This window comes from Carcharhinus amblyrhynchos, chromosome 4 (genome assembly GCF_965287045.1).
Source record: "Carcharhinus amblyrhynchos chromosome 4, sCarAmb.v2.hapA, whole genome shotgun sequence".
Taxonomy (NCBI): domain Eukaryota; kingdom Metazoa; phylum Chordata; class Chondrichthyes; order Carcharhiniformes; family Carcharhinidae; genus Carcharhinus; species Carcharhinus amblyrhynchos.
Window position 1 is genome coordinate 2,785,100 of NC_137327.1, and position 12,046 is coordinate 2,797,145.

Here is a 12,046-nt window from a genome sequence, read left to right on the forward strand (position 1 = left end):
CTGGTTTGCGTGATGGACTGGGCTACATTCATGACCTTTTGTAGTTCCTTGCAGTCTTGGGCAGAGCAGGAGCCCATGCCAAGCTGTGATATAACCAGAAAGAATGTTTTGTATGGTGCATCTGTAAAAGTTGGTGAGAGTTGTAGCTGACATGCCAAATTTCCTTAGTCTTCTGGAAAAAGTAGAAGCATTGGTGGGCTTTCTTAATTATGGTGTCGGCATGGGGAGACCAGGACAAGTTGTTGGTGGTGGGCTGTTGCGACAACAATGTGCTGTCTTAATGTTTTTTGGTCTAATTTGTAAAAGAGTGCTTTTATCTTTGTTACCCACAGCCCAGGTTATAACGTGGAATTCTTCAGGCAGTTTACGCTTGTGATGAATGCTCTGGATAACAGGGGTAAGGATTTCTGCTGGTTTCAAACACGAGGAATGAATGGTAAATGAACTCTTTGTGAAAAAAAAAGTTACGTATCCTCTCCGTAATCTAGTGGCACCCCAGCCGGCGCTGAGGGAGGTCAACTGAGCTGGAACCGGAATCAAAGGTTAGATCTTCCAGATCCTCATGGCTCAGTGCATACTGCCTTAACAAATAAGCCACTGGGGTTTGAGGACTCTGGGTCTGTACTCTTTGGGAGTTTAGACGGATGAGGGGGAATCTTATTGAAACTTACAGGATACTGCGATGCCTGGATAGAGTGGGCATGGAGAGGATGTTTCCACTAGTAGGAAGAACTAGAACCAGAGAACTAGAACCTCAGGCTAAAGGGACAATCCTTTAGAACAGAGATGAGGAGGAATTTCTTCAGCCAGAGAGCGGTGAATCTGTGGTACTTTTTGCTGCAGAAAGCTGTGGAGGCCGGGTCACTGAGTGTCTTTAAGACAGAGATAGATAGGTTCTTGATTAATGAGGAGGTCAGGGGTTATGGGGAAAAGTCAGGAGAATGGGGATGAGAAAAATATCAGCCATGATTGAATGGCAGAGCAGACTCGATGGACCAAGCGGCCTCATTCTGTTCCTATATCTTATGGATGGCCATTGCAATCAGAGAATGCCCGAATTGTGCAGCTATTTGGATTGGCTGTAAATAGGGATGGTGAGATCAGTGCAGCAGGTTTCTGTTCTGCTTTTGGCAAGCATAACAATTCCTCACTTGAATCAGAGGTTCCTTATATGACTGGTTTACAAGGTCACCAGCTGGATTTCAAAGAGAGCAATACTTCTCAAAACTTAAGCTCCTTGCGTTTAAAGGAACAGGTATCAAGGGAGAAAGAACTAGCAGTGTAAATGTGTATTGGACAATATCTGCTGTTTGCACTGGCACAGAATGGCACTGCTATCTCTCTGTTGCATGAAAACCATCTTTAAGTAGAACAACTCAGCATTCTTCCTTCTCTAACTTAGGAGCTTGCTTCTCTACTGCACAGAACTCTCTGAGATGACAGAAACAAGGTGCTTGGTATTTTTTGAAATGGTGCATTTTAAAATGTAGATTGTGTGCACATCCTGTTGCTCAAATAAGAACATAAGAACATGAGAAATAGGAGCAGGAGTAGGCCATCTAGCCCTTCGAGCCTGCCCCGCCATTCAATAAGATCATGGCTGATCTGTTGTGGCTCAGTTCCACTTTCCCGCCCTCTCCCCATAACCCTTAATCCCCTCTCTTATCAAGAACCCATCAACCCGCTTCTTAAAAATATTTAGCGAGGCAGCCTCCACCACTTCAACGGGCAGAGAATTCCAGAGATTCACCACCCTTTGAGTGAAGAAGTTCCTCCTCAACTCCGTTCTAAACCGCCTCCCCTTTATCTTGAGGCTGTGCCCCCTAGTCCTACTGTCTTTTTTGAGCGGGAAGAGTCTCTCCACCTCTATCCTATCCATCCCATTCATCATCTTATACGTCTCAATGAGATCTCCCCTCATTCTTCTAAACTCTAACGAGTACAAGCCTAGTTTATTCAGCCTCTCCTCATAGCTCAATCCCCTCAACTCCGGTATCAGCCTAGTAAACCTCCTCTGCACTCCCTCCAGGGCCAAAATATCCTTGCGCAGGTGCGGCGCCCAAAACTGCACACAGTACTCCAGCTGCAGCCTCACCAATGCCCTATACAGCTGCAGCAAGACCTCCCTACTTTTATATTCAATCCCCCTCGCTATGAAGGCCAGCATCCCATTCGCCTTCCTGACCACCTGCTGCACCTGCAAGCTGGGTTTTTGCGACTCATGCACATGAGCAGCAATTCGCTGCTTAATGGTCGATCATATTTACAGATCTCTAATGTTGCTTTTTGATCTGTTGTATTTATTTAGCTGCTCGTAACCATGTGAATAGAATGTGTCTCGCTGCTGACATTCCTCTTATAGAGAGTGGGACTGCAGGATATCTTGGTCAAGTCACTGTTATCAAAAAGGTACTGAACATTACTTATTCTGCAATGACTGCTTTTTAGTTTAATAAAAACAACCCCAACATCCCCAGTGTTCTGTGCTTGGGTGAGGGGACTGAAGGTTTTTTTTTTGCTAAATTTGCTGATGACACAAAGAAACGTGCAAAAGTAAGTTATGAAGGGGATGTAAGAAGGCTGGAAGAGGACATGGATATGTTAAGTGAGTGATCAGAGATCTGGCAAATGGGGTATAATCCAGGCAAATGTGAAATTGTCCATTTTGGCAGGAAGAATATAAAAAAGAAGCTTACCTAAACGGTAAGAGGATTCAGAGGGATCTGGCTGTATTAGTGCATGAATCACAAAAGATTAACGTGCAGGTGCAGCAAGTAATTTGGAAAGCTAATAAAATGTTAACATTAATTGTGAAGAAATAAGTATAAACATAGAGAGGTTGTAATGCTGGTGAGACCACATCGGGAGTATGGTGTAGTGTTGGCCTCCATATTTAAGGCAGGATGTAAATGCATTGGAAGCGATTCGAAGAATGTTTACTGAACTAATACCAGGAATGGGTGGGTTGTCCAATGAGGAGAGGTTGGACAGGCTAGGCTTTTATCCGCTGGAGTTTAGAAGAGTAAGAGGCGACTTGATTGAAACCTGTAAGATCCTGAGGGGTGGATGAAGGGAGGATGTTGCCCCTTGTGGGAGAATCTAGAACTAGGGGTCACTGTTTAAAAATGACCAGTCGCACATTTAAGACAGATGAGAAGGGATTGTTTCTCTTTGAGGGTTGTGAGTCTTTGGAATTCTCTTCCTCAAAAGGCAGTGGGAGCAGAATCTTTGAATGTTTTCAAAGCAGAGCTGGATAGAGTCTTGGTGAACGGGGGGGGGTGAAGAGACATCAGGGGTGTGCGAGAGGCTACAGCCAGTACAGCCATGACCTTAATGAATGACAGGACAGACTCAAAGGGCCGAGTGGCCTGCTGCTAATTTGTATGTTCATATGAAGGTGCTGACTTACTCGGTTATGGGTGTTATGGTTACCAGCTGCCCTCAGTGTCCTTATCTCAGTGTCCTTATCTCAGTGAGCATTCTTCTTGTAAACGTCAGGAGAGTGTTGGAAACAAGGTGGTTAAAATTGCTGAGTTTGACACTGGCTTCATGCTGCAACTGCAAACATTGCAGCTTCCCACAGATGTGGCTGGATAGCGATGGGTGTGGAAGTGAAATTTGTATTTGTGTCCTCTCTCCAGTAATGTAGGGGCAGGAGGGAGGCCTTTTGGCCCTTTGAACCTGCTTCAGTAAGATCATGGCTGATCTGATTGAGGTCTCGACTCCACTTTCCTGCCAGCCCAAGGCATGGCTCAATTATTCCACTCTGAGATCAGTGTGCAGATGGTAGTGAAATGGTTCTTGTTCTGAACTAGTATTACCTTGGGCCTATTTTCTAAGTCTTTCAATTAGCTTCGTCACTGAGTGTTCAGCGCAGCATCTTTGAACGTAAAAACTTGTCAAGCCTCACAGTTAACATAAACTCTGATTTCTTCAATGTTGTCACCTTTCATGTTACTGCATGCTAATTTTCTTACAAATAGCATGGTGGGGGCAGGCTGAGTGAGAGACTGGACCTGTTTTGATTTTGCTGAAAGTAAAACTCTCATTTTGCAGGGAGTAACGGAATGCTATGAGTGTCAGCCCAAACCAACACAGAAAACATTTCCAGGTTGCACAATCCGAAACACTCCTTCAGAGCCAATCCACTGTATCGTTTGGGCAAAATATCTCTTCAAGTAAGGAGCTGTTCTGATGAAATGCCATTGGCTTAAAACATTAACTCTGATTCTCTCTCCAGATGCTGCCTGAGCTGCTGAATATTTCCAGAATATTTTGTTTTTATTGTAGGAAAGTGTGTATCTGATTGTGGGTGCATGTGTGTGTCCATCAAAGTGTTTCTGACCGTTTGTGTCTCAACAATGGATATAGCTCCAATCAGGCTTCCTCCTGTGGCGCTATAATGAAATGGCTTTCATCAAAGTTACAAATTTAACCGTGCCAGAAGTGAACAATCCCTTCTCGTCCTCAACCTGTGCAGCATTTCACACAGTGCCCACCTCCATTACCTTCCACTGTAGTCCATGCTGGAGTATTACCTACGATGTCTTCTGTTCCCACACCATTGGTGATCCCCAAGGATATAGTCATGCTCCCTCCTATTTCTCATCTACATGACGATACTCAGCTCTCCTTCACCTCCTGTCTTTATACCTCCATTGTCACTAAATTATCAGTCTGCTTTTCCAACATCCACCACTGGACCAGCAGAAATTATTCCAATTAAATATTTTGGTCCTTAGCTGCTGACTCCATTCCACTCCCTGGTACCTGTCTGAGTGTGAAGCAGACTTCACAACTTTGGTGCCATATTTGACTCACAAGGTGAGCTTCTGACCACATATCTAACTACAGCCTCACAAAGAATGTCCATGTCCTTGTGGTAATATCGCCTGACTACGTCATTGGCTCAGCCACCCTGCTGCTGAAAACCTCATCTATGCCTTTGCTGTCTTTAGACTTGACTATTGTAACGCACTTCTGGATGGCTTCCCACATCCTACCCTGCAAAAGTTTGAGATTATCCATATCTCTGCAGCCTGCTTCCTTACTCGCACACAATCTCATTCACCTCTCACTCCTGTGCTTAGCTGCCAGGATGTGGAGGTGCCGACATTGGACTGGGGTAAACACAGTAAGAAGTCTCATAACACAGGTTAAAGTTCAACAGGTTTATTTGGTAGCAAAATCCACTAGCTTTCGGAGTGCTGCTTGACGAACTCTGCTCAACTCCACATTCCACCGACTCCTGATAACTTTTAACGCCCTTCTTAGTCAAGAATCTATCTACTTTTTCAATGGCGTTGCCTCCACCACGCTGAGGAACAAAGTTCCAAAGACTCATGGGCCTCTATTGCATACAGGAGTTGGGACATCTTGTTGAAGTTGTACAAGACATTGGTAAGGCCGCGCTTGGAATACTGTGTGCAATTCTGGTCACCCTATTATAGAAAGGATATTATTAAACCAGAAAGAGTGCAGAAAAGATTTACTGGGATGTTACCGGGACTTGATGAATTGAGCTATAAGGAGAGGCTGAGTGGACTGGGACTTTTCTCTCTGGAACATAGGAGGCTGAGGGGTGATCTTATAGAGGTCTATAAAATAATGAGGGCATTATTTGCCCTCATTATTTTATAGCCTTGCGCATAGACAAGGTAGATAGTCAATATATTTTCCCAAAGGTAGGGGAGTCTCAAACTAGAGGGCTTAGGTTTAAGGTGAGAGGGGAGAGATACAGAAGTGTCCAGAGGGGCAACTTTTTCACACAGAGGATTGTGAGTGTCTGGAACAAGCTGCCAGAGGTAATAGTAGAGGTGGGTACGGTTTTATCTTTTAAAAAGCATTTAGATAGTTACATGGGTACAATGACTATAGAGGGATATGGGCCAAATGCAGGCAATTGGGATTAGTTTAGGGATTTTTTTTAAAAAGGGCGGCGTGGACAGGTTGGACTGAAGGGCCTGTTTCCATGCTGTAAACCTCTATGACTCTATGAACCATCTTCCTCATTTTGCCTTATGGGGTTCAGTATCAGATTTTAATCTGTATCGCTTTTAAGAGGGTCCTTGGGACACTTTATTACTTTAAAGTTAATTTATTAGTCACAAGCAAGCTTACATTACCAGTGCAATGAAGTAACTGTGAAAATCCCCTAGTTGCCACACTCTGGTGTCTGTTTGGGTACACTGAGACAGAATTTAGCATGGCCAATGTACGTAACCAGCACGTCTTTCAGACTGTGGCAGGAAACCCACGCTGACACAGGAGAACGTGCAGACCTCGCACAGGCAGTGACCCAAGCCAGAAATCGAACCCGGGTCCCTGGCGCTGTGAGGCAGCAGTGCTAACCACTGTGCCGTCATGCCGATATAGCGCAATATACAAGTTGTTGGAATGGTTGTCAGTGTGTGTTTGAGCATTGGGCTTGTTTTGAGCCAAGTTAGTGGATTGGACACCCTGCAGAGCCGTGAGGGCAATTGATACTGAGAGCTGGCAGGGCCATGGTAGGACAAATGGTTTTTTGCGTTGCAATGATTCTGTGGCCTTATGCCCAGGAAATTTTCCCATTACAGTAATGATTCTTTTAATTATGGTGTCAGGACAGGTAGAGGCCACGTCCCACTTTGCATGTGGTTGCCCAGTGACTGTGACCTTACACTGGCAGCTCAGAGATTAAGGTTCCACACTTCATGGCAAGTTGGGAGATTAAGTTCAGTAACTTTGGCGGGCACCTGATGAGCTGAAAGTTGAAATTTGTTGAATTGTTGTAGAGAACCAACTAGTTCTCCAGTGTCTTTTAAAAAGGGAGCCTGGGTTCTCACCTGATCCAGCCTGCACACAGCTTCAGTTCACACACAACATGGTTGACTCTCAGTGGTCTCAGGGCAATGAGGATTGAGCCTGTGGCCTTGTCAACTGCATCTGCATCCCAAAAACACACAATTATTTAAAAAGATATTTGCACTCTATTTCAGTGTGGCCTTATTGAAATTTACCTTTAGGAAGCGGGCTTGAACTAATGCAATTTCATGTTGAATATCTTTAGATCATTAAGAAGTCCACTTTTGACTATGATATTTCCCCCTCCCCCCACCTCCAAAGCCATCTGCTCTCGTCCCATTCCCTTGCTGTTTTTGTCTAGTGTTAAATTTGCTTTTAAATGTCCTGCTTGACAATGTTAATGGGAAATGATTTGATCCGTTGGGGTTGTGTACGGTACGGGTAGAGAATTGGGAGTATCAGAATGCATCAGTTAGGCCAGATGATCATCAGAGTGCTTGTTTTCTGTTCTCTCTGTAGCCAGTTGTTTGGAGAGGAAGATGCTGACCAGGAAGTATCGCCTGACACGGCTGATCCAGAAGCTGCCTGTAAGTACAAGACTGAGCCTCGGGTACCTTCCCCTGAATTCGACCCGCAATAAACCAGCCTAAGGGGATGTTAGTCTGGCTAACAGCAAGTCACAAGGTACCTTCCAACTGGATGTCAGGATTGCACCATGATCACATTACAAAGATGTAGACTTTATGTCAGAGCATAGTTGCAGCAGGGACCTGATCCCCGGACATAACTGGTCAACACCAGTCACAAGTAATTAAACCTATTTCACCAGTCCTTTTGAAGTAACTTGTAAAGAATGTACATATATAATATATATCTGCCTGCCTGTGTCAAAGAACAAAGTATCGCACAGGAACAGGTCCTTTGGCTCTCCAAGCCTGTGCTGATCATGATGCCCTAACTGAAAATAAAATCTTCTGCCCTTACTCAATCCGTATCTCTCTATTCATGTACCCATCCAATTGCCACTTAAATATTGCTAATGTGCCTACTTCTACCACCACCTCCAGCAGTGCGTTCCAGACACCCACCACTCTCTGCATAAAAAACTTTTCCAGCACACATCTCCCTTAAACTTTCCCTCTCTCACTTTGAATTTGTACCTCTTGTAATTGACACTTCCAACCTTGGAAAAAGCCTCTGACTCTCCACCCTGTCTATGCCTCTCATAATTTTGTAGACCTCTATCAGGTCTCCCCTCAACCTCCATCTTCCCAGCCTTCCTACCTATCTATTAAGAAATGGTGAGCAGGAGGTTCTTTTCTCTGGAAAAGTGAAGGCTGAAGGGTGACCTAATATAAAAGTGGTTCATTGGAGCAGAACTAGAGAAAATGTTTCCACTTGTGGCAGGGTCCAAAACTAGGAGGCACAAATGGAAGATAGTTCTTCCTAAAATAAATCCATTCAGGAATTCAGGCAGAATTTCACCCAGAATGTGGAATTTGCTATTACATAGAGTGGTTGAGGTGACCAGTGTTTTTAATTGAGAAGCAAGTTAAGTGCACAAGGAAGAGAGATAGATGGATATGTCGATAGTGAGATTGAAGCAGGGTGGATAGAATCTCATGTGGAACATAAAACTGGCACGGACCTGTTGGACCATATGGCTTGTTTCTGTGAATTTAACCTTTCCTGAATCTGACTTCATAGAATCGTAGAATTCCAACAGTGCAGAAGGAGGTCATTTGGCTTATCGAGTCTGCACTGACAACCAGACCCTATTTCTAAAATCCCACATATTTACCCTGCCATTTTCCCTGACACTAAGGTTCATTTAGCATGGCCAGTCAACCTAACCCACACATCTTTGGCTTGTGGGAGGAACAGGAGCACCCAGAGGAAACCCACGCAGACACTGGGGGGACGTGCAGACTCCATACAGACAGTGACCCAAGGCCAGAATTGAATCCAGGTCCCTGGTGCTGTGAGGCAGCAGTGTGAACCACTGTAACTTGTTGCTAGATTTCTCCAATTTACTTTTTTTCCAATTGGACCAGTTGCTGGGCTATTTCATCACAAGTTAAGGCTTCTGCTGTGCAAACCATCCACTTTAGTGTTTTCATGTTGAGGCACTTACAATGTTCCACAAGTGCCCAGTATTTCAGCAGGTGACTGCTATTCGGTGTTTGAACATAGCTGGTTATTTCTGCCATCAGAATGACCGCAGCAAGGACAGAGCCTGGCCCCCGCCCACACACTTGCAATCACCTGTGGATGCCCCGTGAGTGTATATATTCAAAACTGAATTCGATAGATTTTTAGTGACCAATGGAATTGAGGGATATCGGGAAAGTAAACACAAGGTAGAAATTCAGTTAAGATCTTCTCAGAGAGGATCTCAAGAAGTGATCCTGAGACGTGAGTTCAAATCCCACAACTAGCTGGGCAATTTAAATTCAATGAATTGAAGTAAATCTGGAATATAAAGCTAATATCACTAATGGTAAGCATGAAACTGTCAAATTGTTTGAAAAGCCCATAAAGTCCACTGATTAATGACAGACACTTGTAATTTTTACCCAGTTTGGCTTATATGTGACTCAGATACACACCAATATAGTTAACTTTTGACGGCCCTTTGCAATGGCTGAACGAGCCACTGAGCTGTATTCACAAACGAGTCTCACCGTCACCCTCTGGAGGGCAGTCGGATGGGTGATGCTGGCTTTGCTGACAATATCCCCATCCCGAGAATTAATTTTAAAAAGAGATGGTGGGGCAGGTTTGCGGGGCTGTGTGGTTACTTGTCCTATTTCTTGTCTTGTGTCTCAGTGTATTTCCAATGTGCTTGTTGGCAGGGGAGCTATCGGAGGCAGCAGCAAGGGCCGGTGCTTCCAATGAGGACGGTGGCATCAAACGCGTATCCACAAAGGACTGGGCCAGATCCACTGGGTACGACCCAGTTAAAATATTCAACAAGGTACGTGCAGCAATACGTTTGCAGCCCAACACCCAGTAAGACTTTTGAGCCAAGAGCAGGCATAGAGGATGCAACTTGTTTGAATGCCACTGATAACCTTTCAGTCTGTGAGGCTGGAGTTTGTGCCTCAGAGCCTGGTGCACCCTCAAACACGGCTCACATGTTTAGCAGCATGGGAATTGCTAACTGTTGCAGGCCTAAGTTTGCTGTCTGATGTCCAGTTGGTTTACTCGGAGCCCCAGAGATCTTGCTGCTGTTTACAGCATCCTGTGCTACTGTTGTGTTGAGCATGTAACGAGTTCAGCTGGGCTAAAGACTACCGGTCTAACGGAGCTGTTCAAAATGTGGAGTTTAGATTTTGTAAATTTGAGGAAGCTGTTTCTACCGATCTGAGTCTGTAATTATAGCACATAAATTAATGACTATCAGAAAAAATAGAGTCTACTGGATGGAAGAACAACTTCAAATAGCCGATCATCTTCAAATAGCCGATCATCTTCAAATAGCATCACTGGATTTTTTATATTAATTTGAGGGCAAGTAGGGCCTCCATTTGACAAGTCATTCAAAAGGCCACATCTCTGACATTGCAGCACTCCTTCAGCACCAGCAGTAGCAGAGTTGGCCTGGTTGTGTTTTCTTGTCTCTGGAGTGGGCCTTGAATACAAGTGTAGTGAGTGTGCAGCCCTCTGCATCATGGTTGTACTGACTGGTCATTCGGGGAGATCAGTTACAGTGCCTGGCTGCTGCTGCTGAAGCTGGGAATCAGTGAACTGAGCAGTGGTGTGGGATTGACACTGAGCCATTCTGGTCTGTGTGGCTCAGTGTTACATTAAGTCACCGCTGAAATGGAATATTACCATTTAAAAGAAAGTTGACAACTGTGGGCAGTGGATGCTTTGATCTGTTATTTTTAAATTATAGATATTTACACATTGTTTTGTTAGCTTTTCAGGGATGATATAAAATACCTGCTCACAATGGACCAACTGTGGCGCAAAAGGAAAGCACCAGTCCCGTTAGACTGGGCTGAAGTTGAAAAATTTGGTAAGTGTACTATTGGATCAAGGCTTGACTTTTAATTGTGCTTTTCCTGCCTCCACGTCTTCCCGTCTCTAATGCGCTGATGGTGTGCTAAATGCTGCTTCACACCTTTCCCCCATGAGAGTCCCAGCAGTAAGTGCTAACCCACCATGTGGTACAGCACAGCTAACAGGATTTCTGCACATACTCACGTGTCAGAGTTACATAGCAAACTTATGACGCAGAAAGAAGCTTCTTGGCCCATCATGTCTGTGCCATTCATGGAAGTGCTATCTTGCCTCACCCCATGTCCCAGCCCTTTGTGCGTACCTTACGGTGCTTAAAGTGCTTTTCCAGCTATTTTATAAATGAGATGGGGATCAGTGCCTCTACCACCCTCTCGGTGCTGAGTTCTAGATCCCCGTCACCCTGGGTGAAAAGATTTCGCTTCAACTCCATCCTCACTGGAATGTGGATGTTATTTATGTCAAAGGAACGAGTTTGAAGCATCTCACCTTAGCAGAATGATGACATTTGAAAGCTCAGTGTATTGACTCCAGGCTAGTATAATTCTTATACAGATCCTTTGCTGCTGCTTAAATCATATCACCTTCCATTGGCACTGTCATCTGCTTTGGCACTTTCTACAATTTGTAAGAATAGTGACTTCAGTATTAAAACTATTTTCCTGTAATTTTATCCACTATCCTGCACTGTGGAGTGGCCTTTAACCTAAAGACTAAATGGATGGTACCTTACTCTCCCTGCAGCCATTGTCAATATGTTGTTCTTGTTGTTTAGAGACCTGCTCGCCACTGCAGCAAACGGGGACCTGTCAGGCCGGCTTAAAGGACCAGCAGGTCCTGGACGTGAAGAGCTACGCGTACTTATTTTCACAAAGTGTGGATCACCTCAAAGCCCGTCTGGCTGAGAAAGGGGATGGAGGAGAGCTTGTCTGGGACAAGGTCAGAGCGCCTCTGACATTGTTTATTGTTTTAGTCTTTAAAAAGCCAGATTTATTTCAACTACACTCAGGAATTGGGATTAGTTAAGAGGGCATTGAATCAGAATACTGATTTCACCATTGAAACCCGAGTTAGCATTCAGCCCAAATACTTACATTTGTATAATACATTTCATGACTGCAGAACCTTCCAAATTGCTTTACAGCCAAATACGTGTTTTTGCGATGTAGCCAGTGTTGTAATGCAGGAGATACAACTGCAAATTTGTCTATCGCAAACTCACAAGCAGCAATGTGAT

General features: G+C 44.4%; 1 protein-coding gene across 1 annotated transcript in view; it reads left to right on the forward strand.

Annotated features, from left to right (window-relative positions):
* The window catches only part of uba2 (ubiquitin-like modifier activating enzyme 2), a 35,428-nt gene that overhangs the window by 8,232 nt on the left and 15,150 nt on the right, over positions 1-12,046 (forward strand). Inside the window, exons 4-10 of the mRNA XM_080186678.1 lie at positions 333-397; positions 2,309-2,409; positions 4,057-4,178; positions 7,303-7,370; positions 9,639-9,760; positions 10,708-10,807; positions 11,585-11,748. Coding sequence (XP_080042804.1) covers positions 333-397; positions 2,309-2,409; positions 4,057-4,178; positions 7,303-7,370; positions 9,639-9,760; positions 10,708-10,807; positions 11,585-11,748 — 742 coding nt within the window. The remainder of the gene's footprint in view (positions 1-332; positions 398-2,308; positions 2,410-4,056; positions 4,179-7,302; positions 7,371-9,638; positions 9,761-10,707; positions 10,808-11,584; positions 11,749-12,046) is intronic.